This window comes from Saccopteryx bilineata, chromosome 4 (genome assembly GCF_036850765.1).
Source record: "Saccopteryx bilineata isolate mSacBil1 chromosome 4, mSacBil1_pri_phased_curated, whole genome shotgun sequence".
Classification (NCBI taxonomy): domain Eukaryota; kingdom Metazoa; phylum Chordata; class Mammalia; order Chiroptera; family Emballonuridae; genus Saccopteryx; species Saccopteryx bilineata.
The window spans coordinates 204,809,542-204,827,210 of NC_089493.1; the positions used below are offsets into that span (position 1 = coordinate 204,809,542).

A 17,669-nucleotide genomic window follows, 5' to 3' on the forward strand; every position below is an offset into this window, starting at 1 on the left:
GATGTGTGCAGTGTGCATAGGGATTTGTTCATAATTTTTTTATAGTCCGGCCCTCCAACGGTCTGAGGGACAATGAACTCGCCCCCTGTGTAAAAAGTTTGGGGACCCCTGCTCCAGATCGATGCTCTATCCACTGAGTGAAATGTCCAGGGTGAAGAGGTCTAGTTAAACTTTTAAAAATGAAATTTGTAACTTGGTAACTAATTGTTTTAAATAGTGGATACTAGTTACCAAAGAGTTCAATATCTTTGAACTATAATAATTTGTCTTTTAAAACTATTCTAGGTGGAAGAATACATGTTCACTTTTAGTGAACAAGAGCATGTTCCCAAACTCAATTTTGGGTCACCCACCTTTCACTCCAAACCATCAACAACATAACTTCTTTGCTCTGTCACCAACTCTTTATTCACACCAGCAGCTTATAGATGCACAGTTCAACTTTCAGAATGCAGAGTAAGTATGGTAATATTTTGGCCCATATAACTTGTAAATTTTGTTTTCTACTTGATGCAAACCCTTTTTATATGAAACATTTGAAGTTAGAGAAAATATCATGATTTGTTCTTTTGATCAGTGAAATATTTTTTCTTAAGTAAAAAATGTTTATTACTCCTGTTCTTTGTTTTTGGTAGCTTGTCTAGAGCTCTGTCATTACAGCAGTTGACATATGGAAATATTAGTCCAATACAGACTTCAACTTCCCCATTATTTCGAGGAAGGAAGTAAGTACTTTTTAATTATTTTAAAAGAAAATTATACATTTCTTAGAATTGTATAGCAGTGTGTTTTTAAAATTGTATGGACACTGTGTGCTAAATTTTTTTTCTGGGATCAGTCCTGTTACAGAATTTTAAAACTTCTATGTAGTATTTAAAGAATTTTAGGGATACTTTGTTGATTTATTTCTGCCATTATAATTATTAGATGGAATAAAGTAATATTTCTTCAGAAAACTAAATTTTTTTTTTTTTACAGGGACAGAGAGAGAGTCAGAGAGGGGGATAGATAGGGACAGACAGGAACGGAGAGAGATGAGAAGCATCAATCATCAGTTTCTCATTGCAACACCTTAGTTGTTCATTGATTGCTTTCTCATACGTGCCTTGACCGTGGGCCTTCAGCAGATGGAGTGACCCCTTGCTCAGCGACCTTAGGTCTGAGCTGGTGAGCTTTTTTTGCTCAACCCAGATGAGCTCGTGCTCAAGCTGGCGACCTCGGGGTCTCAAACCTGGGTCTTCCACATCCCAGTTCGATACTCTATCCACTGCGCCACTGCCTGGTCAGGCAGAAAACTACTTTTAATTAAGATTTTTTTCACTAAATCAGATGGCTTTCTGTACTTGTATGCTAGGGCTACCATAACAGAAGACAACAAACTGGTTGGCTTAAACAACAGAAATTTATTTTCTCCTAATTATGGAGGCTGGAATTTCAAGTTGAAAATTTTGGCGGATTTGGCTTATTCTGAGGCTTCTATCCTTGGCTTGTAAATGCTGCCTTCTTTCTGTGCCCTCACATGGTCATTCCTGCATGTGTGTTTTCTGTGCTCTCATCTCTCCTTCTAAGGACATTAGTTATATTGAATTAGGGCCCACCTTTATGATTTCATTTTAACTTCTTTATAGGCCCTATGTTCAAATACAGTCACATTTTGGCATACTGTGGTTAGGGCTTAAGCATAAGACTTTTGAGGGGGACATAATTCAGACCATAACAGCTTCTTTCTAGTAAAGTTTACAATTGTTTGGTTTATCTAAATTTTATACAGGTAAGATTTTATGATAAATATTGTTAATAATGAGAATTTGTACATGATATAAAGATTTCTATAGAGAAATCAAGAACCAATTAATTTTAACCAGTTTTGGTTAAAAGAAATTATTGTCTCACATAATAAGTATGGTAGAGCTTTAGAGATGATTGTTGAAAAATATGATTTGGTAATATTTGAAAGATGTTGCTATTTAAAGCCTATATAAACATTTCATAATTTTTGTGTTCAGTGAAAAAAAATAGTACCTAAGAACTATTTATCACATTATATAGTAGGCATTGTTCTGAGGTCTTTACAAATAATAATTTGATTAAGTTGTACAACACTTTATGAGGTAGGTACTATTATCCCTCTTTTGTTGAGGAAAAAGCTGAAGCATACAGAGATTAAGCAGTTAGCTACTCAAGTAGATCTGGCATAAATATGGTGTGAACCCAGGTGATCTGGCTCTAGATCTCATGCTTAGAAGCACTGTGAGTTGTTCTTCAGAGTTGTCATTGTGGAAAGCTATATAATGATGCTAAAAGTATTGACTTTGAGGTTTAAAATTTTTGGAAATTGCCTTAATAGCCAATTTGTGAATCATGAATAAAAGTAAATTCCATTAGTTCATAGTTATATATATCTTAAAAACTAAAATTGGTATTTTCAAAAGAAAAAATTAAAAATGTAAAGCTCTAAATTACTTTCAATGTTTAAAAAAATATTAAGTATACTTCTTATATTTTTAGTACTGTTCACTTTTAGTGAATAGGTGTTGGAGTTCCAGTTTTTTGTGGGTCTGACAAGGAAAGAGAAATCAGCATAATCCCAAAGGAGTATTATAATAAAAACCGTGAGGTATCTATGACCAGTAGAATTTTAGAGCCTTAAAAGGACTTGGACCATTTCCTATGGCATAAAGTATTACCTACATGAACAACTTAATATATCAATGAAGTAATTTTTTTCAACAAATTATTACTTTTTAATGATTATCCCCTTTATTTTGAAAAATTTTAAGCCTCCTAAAAAATTTAAAGAATGAACTAATACCTGTATTACATTAACTTAAATTCATCAGTTTTGCTACATTGCTTTTTCTGCCTCTTTTTCTCCCTATCCAATATTTTTCTGAACCATATGAAAGTAAGTTTTGACATCATTTCACTTTCCCGTAATACATACCATGGCATTCCTCCCTAAAACAAGGATATTCTCCTAAATAACCAAAAGTACACGGATCATGTCCAAGAGATTTAACAGTAATATACTATAATCTGAAATGTAGTTCATTTTCAAATTTTCTTAGTTGTCTAATACTATAAAATGATCAAAGCTATAAAAATGTTTTATAGTTTTTTTTTGAAAGGTAACTACAGTCGTCCCTAGCCATATTGCTGAGACCACTCTTCGTGGTCTCATTGTATTGTGGATTTTTAAGTTGTATAAATCTAATTTTATGTTGCAGATTTTTCCTATATTGCAGGATTTTGCAGTTTATAGGTATTTTTACATATTTATTATTTTAATTATTTTTGCAGTAAAATAAGTATTTTTAGCCTAAAAATTGAAAACAATATAAAAAATATTAAAAGAATATTAAATTGAAACAAAATACTTAGTGTACTGCAGATGAGTAGACAAAGACTCGTCGTGCATATGGAAAATGCAGCTTACAGCCGCTTCTGCTTGAGCTAGTTTGCCCACGTGCGATCGTACATGGCAGACTATTGGCTGATGGATGGAAGGCTACCAACCAAAGCATTGTGCTCTGTATCCTGGGCACTGACTGGCTCAGCGACCATAGTCTTAAAATATATATAAATAATAAAATAAATATAAGGTCGCTACTTTGCAGATTTTCACCTATCGTGGAGGTGAGGTGGTTCTGGAACCTAACCCCCGCGAGAGATGAGGGGCCATTGTATCTCTTAATTTGATCTTTCTTACTGATGAGACAGAAGATAAATGGGCTGAAGAGCCTTTTTTTTTTTTTTATGTAGAGCACTCAATTTACTTAGTTTTATCCTCTTCGTGTTAGATTTGGATCTTTAGTTGTTAGTGGTTCTTTAAATAGAAATTTTCCTACAAAGTTTTCACTGCTGAGATGAAACATTGGGATAGTTCAGAAATAGGAGATTAATTATAATGTATATTTGTAGTTTTTTAAAATATGCATTATTACTATTCATTTTTTCTATTTTTCTAAGTCATCTTTTGCTGAAAATGGATAGTTTAAGATTTATATAGAGCTAATGTGACCTTGCTGAGTCAGTATTGTCATTTTATTTGTATATTCTTAATTGTTTTCTGTTTGTATTCAGGGAGTTATACATTTAATAAGATATATTGTTTGTTTTCAGGAGATTAAGCGATGAAAAAAACCTTCCTCTTGACGGTAAACGGCAACGTTTCCATTCACCCCACCAAGAGCCAACTATAGTTAACCACATAGTGCCTTTATCAGGTGAAAGAAGATACTCAATGCCACCATTGTTTCATACACACTATGTACCAGATATAGTCAGATGTGTTCTACCTTTTCGAGAAACACCGATTTTAGAACCTAGAGAAATCACACTGCCTGAGGCCAAAGATAAGGTAATAATAATGTAAGTTTTACCTTTTAGGAAGTTAATAGAAATAACATATTAAAGTATCAAAAATATCTCATGTCTTGGATTGAATAGAATATGCCTTTTTTTGCACTATTTAAAGTATTATTCAATACAGTTTTCTATCAAAATTTGAATTTTTGGTTTTTGTTAGCTTTTTTTTATGGAAGTACAACTCATTTTATGAAATGAGATATTCTCTGTTTCATAAAAATCTGATTTGCTAGTTTAGAGAACTGTGTTATTGCTTATTATAGAAGATAAATTTTCATATGGATAGTGTAATAAAGTGTTAAAAAGTATTTTCTTTTTGGATATTTGTGTTTGTATGTCACAAATAGAGAATCCAGGAGTTATGATGAAATAATACATTCAAATCAAGAAAGATTTTTCAAAAACATTATTTGTAAAAAATATTTCAAATAAATAAAGTGAAGCTATTTATTTTTTTGTTTTGTTTTTACAGAGACAGAGAGAGAGAGGGATAGATAGGGACAGACAGACAGGAACAGAGAGAGATGAGAAGCATCAATTATTAGCTTTTTGTCGCGACACCTTAGTTGTTCATTGATTGCTTTCTCATGTGCCTTGACTGTGGGGCTACAGCAGACCGAGCAACCCCTTGCTCAAGCCAGTGACCTTGGTACAAGCTGGTGAGCTTTGCTCAAACCAGTTGAGCCTGCACTCAAGCTGGCGACCTTGGGATCTCGAACCTGGGTCCTCCACAGCCCAGTCTGATGCTCTATCCACTGCACCACTGCCTGGTCAGGCGAATTGAAGCTATTTAAATAATAGTTCTTGGAAAATGACATTATCAGCATTGTAGAACGAGTTAACACCATTATTAGAAGCGTATTTCTTATCATCTCCCATATTTAGTAAAACTAAAAATAAAAAATTCTAAGGTAATTTAGAAGCGTTTATAATATAAATATCTGCATTCTCTTGGGGTTGTCTGTGGCTTATATTTACTCTTTGCATTTTCAAAGCTGTTTCACTCTTGAGAAATACAATATTTGTATGCTAAGGAGAATGGGTTTGAAGAGAGTGTGGTGACTTTGTATTACTCATCTTGAGTTCCCAGCAACTGGCATAGGTTTAGAGCATGTGTACAGAAAATGTTGGGTCAGAAAAGGAACACTCGCTTCATTACTTAGTTGTGCTGCTTTTATTCATTCTTTTTTTCTTTAATTGAGATAAAATACACTCGTTTAAAGTGTATATTGTCTAATCCAGAGTCACAAAGATTGATGCATATGTGTTATTCTAAGAGTTTTATAGTTTCAGCTCTTAGATTTAGGTCTTTGATCCATTTTGAGTTAATTTTTTTATATGATATGAAGTAGGGTAGGGGGCCAACTTGATTCTTTTACTGTTCAGTTGTTGTAGCACTATTTATTAAAAAGGACTCATTCTTTTCTTACTATGAAGAAAAATGGTCACAAAGTTGTGAAACCATCACCATTATCTAATTCCAGTACATTTTAATCACCCCTAAAAGAAATCGTGTACCTAGTAGCAGTCCCTTCCCCATTCTTCCCCCTTACCTCCTGGCAATAACAAGTCAATTTTTTTTATCTGGATTTGCCTGTTCTGTACATTCTGTGTAATGGAGTCATACAATAAGTGGTCTTCCTACTTTTCACTTAGCATGTTTTCAAGGTTCATCCAGGTCATAGCATGTATTCTTTATTTTATTACTCAATAACATATCATTTTGTAGATATACTATATTTTGTTTATGCATTCCTCAGTTGACAGACTTGGGTTGTTTCTACTTTTTAGCTATTTTGAATAATGTTGCTATGAACATCTGTGTACAGGTTTTTTGTGGACATATTTTCATTTCTCTTGGGTAAATACCTAGAAGTAAAATTGCTGGGTTATGAGGAAACTAACTTTTTAAGGAACTGACAGAGGTTTTTTTTTTTTAAAGCAAGAGAGACAGACAGATAGGAAGGGAAAGAGATGAGAAGCATCGATTCTTCATTGCAGCACTTTAGTTGTTTATTGTTTGCTTTCTCATATGTGCCTTGATGGGGGTTGGCGCCTTGATGGGGGTTGGCGGGAACGGGAGGAGCTCCAGCTGAGCAAGTGACCCCTGCTTAAGCCAGCAACCTTGAGCTCAAGCCAGGGACCTTGGGCTTTAAGGCAGCAACTTTTGGGCTCAAGCAGTGACCATGGGATCATGTCTGTGATCCTACCCTCAAGCTGATGACCCTGCGCTCAAACTGGTGAGCCTCTGCTCAAGCCTGTGACCTAGAGGTTTTGAACCTGTCCCAGGCCAATGCTCTATTCACTGTGCCACTGCCTGGTCAGACACAAAATGATTGATTTTTAGAGGAGGAGGAGAGAGGGAGAGAAAGAAACATCTATTTGTTGTTCCATTTATTTATGCACTCATTGGCTGATTTGTGCCCTATTGGGCCCAAATCTGCAAACTTGTCTTAACAGGACAGCACTCTAACCAATTGAGCTGCCAGGCCAGGGCCACAAAGTGTTTACTTTTTTTTTTTTTTTTTGTATTTTGCTGGAAACGGGGAGAGACAGACAGACTCCCGCATGCGCCGGACCGGGATCCACCCGGCACGCCCACTATGGGCGATGCTCTGCCCACCAGGGGGTGATGCTCTGCTCCTCCGGGACGTCGTTTTGTTGCAACCAGAGCCACTCTAGCGTCTGGGGCAGAGGCCAAGGAGCCATCCCCAGCGCCTGGGCCATCTTTGCTCGAATGGAGCCTCAGCTGCAGGAGAATGGAAGAGAGAGACAGAGAGGAAGGAGAGGGGGAGGGGTGGAGAAGCAGATGGGCGCTTCTCCTGTGTGCCCTGGCTGGGAATCGAACCCAGGACTTCTGCACGCCAGGCCGATGCTCTACCACTGAACCAACCGGCCAGGGCCGCACAAAGTGTTTTCTAAAGACGTTGTACTTCTTTATAGTCCCTCTAGCAGTATATGAGCATTCCAGTTTCTCCACATTCTTGCCAAAACTTTGTTTTCTATCTTTGATTATAGCTATTCAAGTGGGTGGTATCTCGTTGGAATTTTGATTTGCATTTCCTAATGACTAATGATGTTGATCATCTTTTTAGTTGCTTGTTGGCCATTTGTGCATCTTCTTTGGAGAACTGCCTATTCAGATACTTTGCCCATTTTTTAACTGGGTGGTTATTTTTATTGTTGTGTTTTAAGGATTCTTTATATATTCTGAATACAGTATTAGACCCTTATTAGATATGGCATTTGGAGATGTATTCACCCATTCTGCGGTTTTTCTTTTTTACTTTCTTGATGATGTCCTTTGAAGCACAAAAGCATTTCATTTTGATGAAATCCAGTTTATCTGTTTTTCTTTGGCAGCTTAAGCTTTCAGGATTGTGTCTAAGAAACCATTGTCTAATCCAGAGTCACAAAGATTGATTCATATGTATTATTCTAAGAGTTTTATAGTTTCAGCTTTTAGATTTAGGTCTTTGATCCATTTTGAGTTAATTTTTTATATGATATGAAGTAGGGTAGGGGGCCAGCTTTATTCTTTTGCTGTTCAGTTGTTGCAGCACTATTTATTAAAAAGGACTCATTCTTTTCTTACTATGAAATAGGAAAGACAATTAGGCTAAACCAATTGGAGGAAGGAAAAAACAAAGAAAAATGGGAAAAGACTAATTTGGGATGTTTTGGTACCATTTCTTCCTCTGCCTCCTATTCCTTCCTCTGTTTCTCATTCTAAATAAGAAACTCTTGTAGTGCTATAATGTGGAAGCCTGTGATATAAATGAAGTCAGACCAATTTTTTGAATGAATATGTAAACATTTTTTTATTATATAAGGAATTTTAATTATGAGTTTGCAGTTAGACTCATTTTTATGGAATTTATTATCCATAGTATTGTAGCTCTGTATTTTGCATGTATTTATACAGTGTGTCTGTAAAGTCATGGTGCACTTTTGATGAGTCACAGGAAAGCAACAAAAGACAACAGAAATGTGAAATCTGTACCAAATAAAAGAAAAACCTTCCCAGCTTTCTGTAGGATGTTGTGGCAGCATGTGCAGATGATGACGTAACACCGTGTATACAGCGGAGCAGCCCACAGCCATGCCAGTTGAGATGTGGACGGCACAGAGGAAAGCTCAGTGTGTTCTGTGGCTCGCTAAATTTGAATCCGTGACCAAAGTGCAATGTGAATATCGGCGCATTTATAACGAAGCACCACCACATAGGAATAACATTACTCGGTGGGATAAGCAGTTGAAGGAAACCGGCAGTTTGGTGGAGAAACCCCGTTCTGGTAGGCCATCAGTCAGTGACGAGTCTGTAGAGGTTATATGGGATAGCTACCTAAGGAGCCCTAAAAAATCTGTGTGTGAGCCCACATCGAACTGCACTGAATAGGTATGAAACTGGGAGAGTTTTTTTTTTGTTTTTTTTTTTTTGTATTTTTCTGAAGTTGGAAACAGGAAGGCAGTCAGACAGACTCCCGCATGCGCCTGACCGGGCTCCACCCGGCATGCCCACCAGGGGGCGATGCTCTGCCTGTCTGGGGCGTCGCTCTGTTGCATCCAGAACCATTCTAGTGTCTGAGGCAGAGGCCACAGGAGCCATCCTCAGCGCCCGGGCCAACTTTGCTTCAATGGAGCCTTGATTGTGGGAGGGGAAGAGAGAGACAGAGAGGAAGGAGAGGGGAGGGGTAGAGAAGCAGATGGGCACTTCTCCTGTGTGCCCTGCCTGGGAATTGAACCCAGGACCCCTGCACGCCAGGCTGACGCCCTACCACTGAGGCAACCGGCCAGGGCTAGTTTTCCTTTTATTTGGTGCAGATTTCACATTTCTGTTGTCTTTTGTTGCTTTCCTGTGACCGGTCAAAAATGCACCATGACTTTATAGACACACTGTATAACAGTTAACTATTAGAACTAACTAAATTACTAGTTCTACATATGAACTAGGTATATGTTGAGTCTCAATAAATTTAATAACATAATTCATATTACTCAGTTAAGATCAAGTAAAGTATGTTTCCATATCAGTAACTTTTTCTTTGCTTAGTAGAATAGGAAAAGATTCTCTTAAATTTTATGCTTTTAAGATAAGCGTTTATATCAAAGGGATAAAGATACATTTTTCTGTTAAACTAGTTTCTTTGAGTATTACTCTGTACTGCCTATTTGTGGGAGAAAGAAGGCAAGCAATTAGTTTTGTGCTAATTATATATTTAAGTGAACGCTTTTTTTTTAAAGTGAGAGGAGGGGAGATAAACTCCCACATGTCCCCTGACTGGGGTATACCCAGTAACCCTTGTCTGGGGCAGATGCTCAAATCAACCGAGCCACTGGCTGTGAGAGAAGAGAGAGAGAAGAGGGAGAGGGAAAGGAGGAGAAACAGATGATTGCTTCTCCTGTGTGCCCTGACCGGTGATCAAACCTGGGACGTCTGTACGCTGGGCTTGCGCTCTGTCCACTGACCCACCTGGCCTGGGCCTAAGTGAACATTTTTAAGAAAACTAACATTTATTGATGTCTGTTCTTTTTTAGGCATTCTATGTATACTTTGTCATTTAGTCTTTCCAATGCTCCCGTCCCCACCCCAAACATGGATATTATCCTAATTTTACTGAGACTCAGAATACGAAATAACTTGTCAAGGTCACAGCTAGTAAGTGACACAACCAAGATTTGACCCTTGTCTCTAATAATACAAAAAGAAGGGACATAAGATGCTTAAATCAAGGATAGGGAGGTAACATTCTTAGAACTGATTGTATTTAATACCAGGTAATCTATGACAGTAATAGCTAATATTTATTGATAGTCTTACCCAGCAGTGTGCTTAATGGTTGATATGGTTTACCTCTGTTTATCTCTGCAACAGAGTAAACTGAATGGGAGATTTGGTGTGTAATGAAAGTGGAGCACTAGTTTGGAGCCTTGATTCACAGTGCAATGCCATTGAAGGTTTTCAAGTAGAGGAATATAGCACAGTAAGATTTTTGGTGGAAGATATTGGAGTTTGGTTTGAAATAGGAAAGCCTGGAAGATGGATAATTACCTTGAAGGCTATTAAATTTATTCAGATGAGAGGTGCTGAAGTTTTCAGTTGTGGCTAATGGAAAAGACATGAGATACCATGCATAAGGAAAACTAATAGAATGTATTGAACGAAGGCGAGAGAGAGGGAGACATCACTAACTTTAAGATGATTCTGGACTATCATAAGGAACCTAGATTTGGTGTACGTAAGCTAATTGAGGAACTAGTCAAAAGCTATTTGAAACTGTTGGAAAATCTGATATAATATTTGTGCCCTTGAAAAACCTCTTGTTCTGTAAATTGTACACTAAGAGTATAGGGCTGTGGGAAAGTAAGGCTGGAGCAGACTAAATAATTTTGTAACTGAACACTAACAAGATGGACAGATCAGGTAAATGGCTTAGCATGGCTGGATGCTGCTACACAGGGTATTAAAATATACAGAATAGAGTTGAGATTGGGTTGGTGTAGGCACTAAGTTAAGGCAGTTAGAAATGGAGCTCTGAGTCAGTGAGGCTTGTTGAGGTAGACACAAAGGAAATATACCAGCAGAGAGTTGTGTGAGGCTGGGGGATGCTTTATTGGTTGGGAATCCTGGGTACGGATGCTTCTTTTTAGGCGTCTTAGATCTATAAGGACTCCTGCCTGTATAGTAAAGCTCTGAAGGCTTTTTTTCTTTCTTTTGAAGGTTATAATTTCATAATTTCAGTTCCACATACAAATCAACCCACTGACATGTTAAGTTGATACCATTCTATTTGCCAATTGTCTGTAAGCTAATTGGTATTGCATAAAAATGTGTTATAGCTGAACTGGCAGTATATATTTCAGAAGCAAGGTCAGGGACAGAGATACAAATTCTGAAGTCGCCTACAATAAAGGTGACAGTTGAAACTCTTGGAGTAGATTAGGTTCTATATTTATTTAGTACCAACAAATATTTCTGAGTGCTAGCTTTATGACGTAAATTTGTGCTAAATATATGTGATCTCTTTACCATGGACATCCAGTGTAGTGAGAGGGAAATTCATTAAAAAACGACAGTAGAGATGACAATTATTTTTTATATGTGTATAAGTGCTATGAAGGAAAATTACAGAGTGCTGAGGGATGGGAAAGGAGGTAGTATTTGAGCTGAAATCCAAAGAGTAATAGGTGTAACTAGTGAAAGAGTGGTGGGGGTGGAGAGAATGCTTTAGAGCAGTGGTTCTTAACCTGTGGGTCGCGACCCCGGTGGGGGTTGAATGACCAAAACACAGGGGTCGCCTAAAGCCATCGGAAAATACATATTTATTACACAATAAATTTTTTTTTTTTTTTTTTTTTTGCATTTTTCTGAAGCTGGAAACAGGGAGAGACAGTCAGACAGACTCCCGCATGCGCCCGACCAGGATCCAATCACCATGGGGCAATGCTCTGCCCATCTTGGGCGTCGCCATATTGCGACCAGAGCCACTCTAGCACCTGAGGCAGAGGCCACAGAGCCATCCCCAGTGCCGGGCCATCTTTGCTCCAATGGAGCCTTGGCTGCGGGAGGGGAAGAGAGAGACAGAGAGGAAGGCGCGGCGGAGGGGTGGAGAAGCAAATGGGCGCTTCTCCTGTGTGCCCTGGCCGGGAATCAAACCCGGGTCCTCCGCACGCTAGGTCAACACTCTGCCGCTGAGCCAACGGCCAGGGCCTACACAATACATTTTTAAATAAAATATGTATTTCCGATGGCTTACAATAACTTCCCTACATTACAACCACACTTGCTCAACTTCATACAGTGAAGTCAGAGTAATTTTAATTCATTTCTCTTTTCTGGTTAAAAAAATTCACCTCTGTACTTAAGCTAAAGACCAAAAGGACATCCAAGTCCTTGCATGATCTGCCCCTCTCTCAACTTCTACCACACTTCAGTCATTTTTTCTTAATCACCCAAACTGTAGCCATCTTGGTCTCTCTCAGTTCTTTGCATATTTTGTTCTTCTTTCTACATTAGGACCTTCAAACATGCTGTTCCTTCTCTCTAAAGCAGCGATTTCCCACCTGAAAGGTGGGAAGTCCTAGTAGTTAAGATGAAGAGAAATTGAGGGATTTAAGCTATATTTGGGAAATGAAACTGATGGGATTTGATGCTAGATAATTAGGTTGTCTAAGCCTTTGTGGTATTGAAATTTTGGACCATCTTTCATTGGTGTGAAGGGTCTGTCCTGTGCATCCTAAGGTATGTGGCTATTCCTACTTCAGTTCATTAGATGCCACTAATTCCCAGTTATGACAACCAAAAATGTCTGCAGACATTGTCAAATGTCCCCTGGTGTACAGAATTGCCCCTGGTTGAGAACCAATAAAATGGAAGAGGAATAAGGGTGTGTGTGTGTGTGTGTTTGTTTTAAAAGGAGTTGGAGGATGATCAGGGGCCTCATGAGTTTTGTGGACATGTTGCCTTTAAAGTGCATTTGAAATATCAAATTAGGTATTTAGAAGTGGTAATTTAATATATACAGATCTGGAATTCAGGAACAAGGTATTGACTAGAAATGTACACTTAGTAAGCATCAGCATATAGGTGATAATTGAAGCCAAGAGTATGGATATGATTGTCCAGGGAGAGAAGAGAGCCAGATCCAAGATTGATTGAAATTGAGGATGAACAAAATAAACTAACAAACAAAATAGAAACAGTTATAAAGTGAATAAGTTCTCAAGATGTAATATACAGGCAGTGACTAGAGCTAATAATAACGCATTGTATATGTAAAATTTGCCAAGAGTAGATCTCAAGTGTTCTTGCCACAAAAAATATAGTAACTATATGAGGTGATAAACATGTTAATTAGCTTGATTATGGTAATTACACAATGTATATATATATATATCCACCAAACATCATCACATTTTACATCTTAAATAGATTAAGTTTTTGTTACATGTATCTCACTAAACTGGAAGATTGGCAGGAGATGTGGGTATAAACTTAGCTTAAGTATTGAAATTCAGTGAGCTAATGCTTTATATATATTTTATCCCTCTTTTCAATTTGTTCTTTGTTTCTAAATAAAATGAAATACTATAATTAAAAAATATATATTAAGATAAAGCCTGTGAGAGATCTGTAAGATAACTGTCTACAAAATACTCCTCCAAGGGTACTAAGAGACTCCAAAAAATTTGCTCCTTTTCAAAAATTAAACATTACACAAGAAATCTTGAATAATTTATTCATAATCATCTTTTTATTTTATAATCAGTACCAAGAAAGCCTCAGCCAAAACTCATCTCAAAATTCAAAGACGCCCCAATTGGCCCACCTTTTTATAAAAACCACCCACTTTTGCAGTGCTGGTCAACCTGGTCCCTCCTGCCCACTAGTGGGCGTTCCAGCTTTCATGGTGGGCCAATCGCGGTGCAGTTTGGTTGCTCTGCTACCGCCCATCATGAACTGCTTAGTTTAGATTTCTAATGGCTTGAACTGCTTAGTTTAGATTTCTCCTCCTGGCAGTTTCTACTCTGGGTACTGAGATGCTTCACTTAGTTTTGAGGTTTCTGATCTTTCTGTGATTCTCTTGCGTTTGCCTGTGGGTGGTAGCCTGTGGAACTCCCCCTCAGTTTTGGTTGCTGTTGGACACCAAATTGAACCCCTCAATTTAAGGAAGGGAGTGGGAAGTAGTACCTATAGGCAATTTGATTTCTTGATGTTTTGGCTTTATGGCTGTCTAAAATCCCTCTATTCTTTTTTTTCTTTCTTTTTTTTAAAGTTTCCTTTTTACTCCTTTTCCTTTTTTTTTTTTTTTTTTACAGAGGCAGAGATAGACAGGAATGGAGAGAGATGAGAAGCATCAATCATTAGTTTTTTTGTTGCGCGTTGCGACTTCTTAGTTGTTCATTGACTGTTTTCTCATATGTGCCTTGACCGGGGGCCTTCAGCAGACCGAGCAACCCCTTGCTGGAGCCAGCGACCTTGGGTCCAAGCCGGTGAGCTTCTTGCTCAAGCCAGATGAGCCCGCGCTCAAGCTGGCGACCTCGGGGTCTCGAACCTGGGTCCTTCCTCATCCCAGTCTGATGCTCTATCCACTGCACCACCACCTGGTCAGGCAAAATCCCTCTATTCTTAATGTTTCTGATACCATGTGGGTCTTACTGCAATTGGTGTTTGGTCTCAACTCCTCATATATTCAGTTTAATGAGTAATAGTCAATTAATTGTGTTAAATATTGTTGGCCATTTTTTTGTTTTTTTTTGGTATGATCTGTTTGCTTTATTCTCCTAGTTGCTGTGTTTTTTGGGGGGAGTGTTCAGGAATATTAAAAGAATTATATCTCTTTCATTGCCAAGTTGCCCAGACTGCCTCTGCCTTTTTAAAATGAGTATTCTAAACATGGTAAAAGTGATGGGTGAAACTTATGCCTTGTCATGAACTCTGGGGAATGCCTAGAAAGAGAAAGGCTGAAAATGACAGATTGAAAAACTGATGGAGGTATTTGTGTCATGGAGGTAATCTTAAAGCTTGGAAACAAAAGTATTGGTGGAGGGATTAGCTTTGAACAGGGTTAAGAGGACTGTTTGTCTCACAGTGTCTGACAGGAGAGGTAAAGAGATGACATTTCATTCAGATATGTTAATTTGTAGATAGGAAGCTGAGGTATATCATATCTGGTATCCTCAATTTTCTTAGTAAACTTTAATATGAAGTTATGTACTAAAGAAAGTGAGATATGTATAGGGAGTTTGAGGAAAGTAGTAAAGATTTTGGAACGGTGATGATGAAAAATGAGCACAATATCCAGAAGCATTGAAGTAATTGCTGAGTGATTCCAACATTAGGCTAGTCCTTAAACTATAAATTTAAAAGATGCCAGTTCTGGGATTTTTAATTTTTTTCAGTTTTATCTCTTAGCATCTTGGATATAAAAGCAGAGAAGATGATTGTGTTGACCTAAGAGTAAGATTTTGCAGGACAGATGTTAGACTATGACAAGAGAATAATGTTTTTAAGAAATGATAAAAGAGTGGCTCAAGGAATGCATTATGGGGTATATAGATTTAATAGGGACAGAAATTGTGTTGTTCAGGTGCTGATGGATTGGGAGGAAAGAGAGAATTCAAGGGAGTCCAGGTCTTTGTGGTTCTAGAGCAGGTATGAGGGGCTAAGAAAGTAAGAACTGGACAAGAGATTGAGGCCAAGATAGTATAATGGAATTTAAAATTCCAGAGCCAGAGAAGTTCTGTTTTATTACAAAGACGATGTTGTGACTATGGGAGTGTAATGCTGATGAGAAATATTGGAATAAAAGAAGTTCAGAAACAGTGGAAATAAGTTGTATGTAGCTCATTATAGATATGGAAATCACCTGTGGTGATAGCAACAGTTGAGTTGTAGGGGAAAGTGTGAACCGGATAGGTAGATAAACAGGGAGATCTATCTGCAGATGACAGTACATCAGGATTCAGGGCATTGTTTTAAGAATGGGGAAGGGAGTGGTTTGCATGTGCATAGATGACCCAGGACTTTTCATGTAAAGTCTGTTATATTTGGTATTTCTGATATGAATACCAGGGGTTGGGCAAACTTCTTCTTTAAAGGGGCAGATGGTAAATATTTTAGATTTTGCCACTTACGCTTTTTGTCACATCTATTTATTTTTATAATTTAAATTAAAAAAGTTAATGATTTTATTTATTGATTTTAGAGAGGAGAGAGAGAGAGAGAGAGAGAGAGGGAGGGGTGGGGAGGAAGGGTGGCAGAGAAGGGTGGGGAGCGGGAAGCATCAACTCAAAGTAACTTCTTGTATGTGCCTTGACCAGGCAAGCTGGGGGTTTCAAACCAGTGACCTCAGCATTTAGGGTCAACATTTTATCCACTGCAACACCACAGGTCAGACTGTTGTTATAACTTTTAAAGATATGAAAACCATTTTTAACTCACGTGCCGTATAAAACAGCAACAGAAGGTTGAAGTCTGCTGACCTGTGGATTATATTTACTATGAATTATTTGTGACTAGAGTTTTCTGTGACTTGAGTGGTACTTTACTTTGTAAAAGTTAATAACTATTTCAGTTACTAAAGTAACTATTGTTAGTTGAGTAACAGTAGTTTTGATTAGAAAGTGTTAAAGAGAAAATAAATGTATTTTTAAAATGCTATTGGTATTATTGTTTTACACTTCTCACTATCGTAATTACTTTCATTTCTGAACAAAATTTTTACTTTTTTTGTGGTGGATTCAAGTTGAGTCAGCAGATACTGGAGTTATTTGAAGCATGTCAGCAACAAGTAAGTGATTTAAAGAAGAAAGAACTCTGTCGAACACAGTTGCAGAGGGAAATTCAGCTGTTATTTCCACGTATGTTGCCCTGTTTTTCATGCTTATTATGTATATGAATTTCTGTTCTAAATTATAAATAATACCTTATAATTCTCTTCTGTTTCTGTAGAAAGCAGACTCTTTTTGGTTGGATCCTCTTTAAATGGATTTGGAACCCGAAGCAGTGATGGTGATTTATGTCTAGTTGTTAAAGAGGAACCAGTAAGTAATGAAACATTTATTCTCATGTTAAATCATTTAATATGTTTTATATAAAAATCATTGAGGAAAATAACTTGTTTTACTTCTTTTTATTTTTTGTTTATAGTAATTCAAGGAAAGCCAGGAAATACTTTGTTTTCTTTGAAGGTGTTTAAACAATAAACGTAACAGGAATTTTAGTATTAACTTGTTTTGACATTATTAAGCGAGATGGCTTTACTGTGTTTTTAAAGAGTTCTTCCTTGCCCTGATGGGATCCCTCGACTGGCTGAGCATCGTGCTGAAGCACAGAGGTGGTCAGTTCGATACCCGCTCAGGGCACATACAGGAGCAGATCATCAATGTTCCTGTCATCTCTCTTTTTCTCTCCTTTCCTCTCTCTCTAAAATCAATAAGATAAACATTAAAAAAAGAAAAGAGTTCTGCCTCGGTTTGAATCATCATTAAGTTAGATATGTTACCAGGATATAGCAGAAAAGAGCATGTGTCAGCATTATCTTCTTGATATATTTCCTTTCCATTTGAATTTTCAGTGATTCTATTTTTACTCTTTATTTTTTTTACCCCTTTGGAAATGCTATGGAGTTTGGAGTTATTACATATTTTGGGAATACAAAAAGGGAGATTTTGCTGAAATTTAAAATAAGACTATTGTAATGTATTTCTTCTGATACTTTGACTTTGTTTATTTTTTTTCTTTTTATTAAATTTTGTTATTTAGTATTATCTTTATTTGAATTCCCTGTTAACTGATA

At 37.3% G+C, this 17,669-nt stretch overlaps 1 protein-coding gene across 5 annotated transcripts in view; it reads left to right on the forward strand.

The window, feature by feature from the left end:
• TENT2 (terminal nucleotidyltransferase 2) overlaps positions 1-17,669 on the forward strand; it is a 71,354-nt gene that overhangs the window by 9,598 nt on the left and 44,087 nt on the right. For all 5 annotated transcript variants that reach the window (XM_066273645.1, XM_066273647.1, XM_066273643.1 and 2 more), the window contains exons 2-6: positions 286-456; positions 636-725; positions 4,123-4,360; positions 16,617-16,731; positions 16,823-16,914. In XM_066273645.1, coding sequence (XP_066129742.1) covers positions 323-456; positions 636-725; positions 4,123-4,360; positions 16,617-16,731; positions 16,823-16,914 — 669 coding nt within the window. In that variant the 5' untranslated portion in view covers positions 286-322. The remainder of the gene's footprint in view (positions 1-285; positions 457-635; positions 726-4,122; positions 4,361-16,616; positions 16,732-16,822; positions 16,915-17,669) is intronic.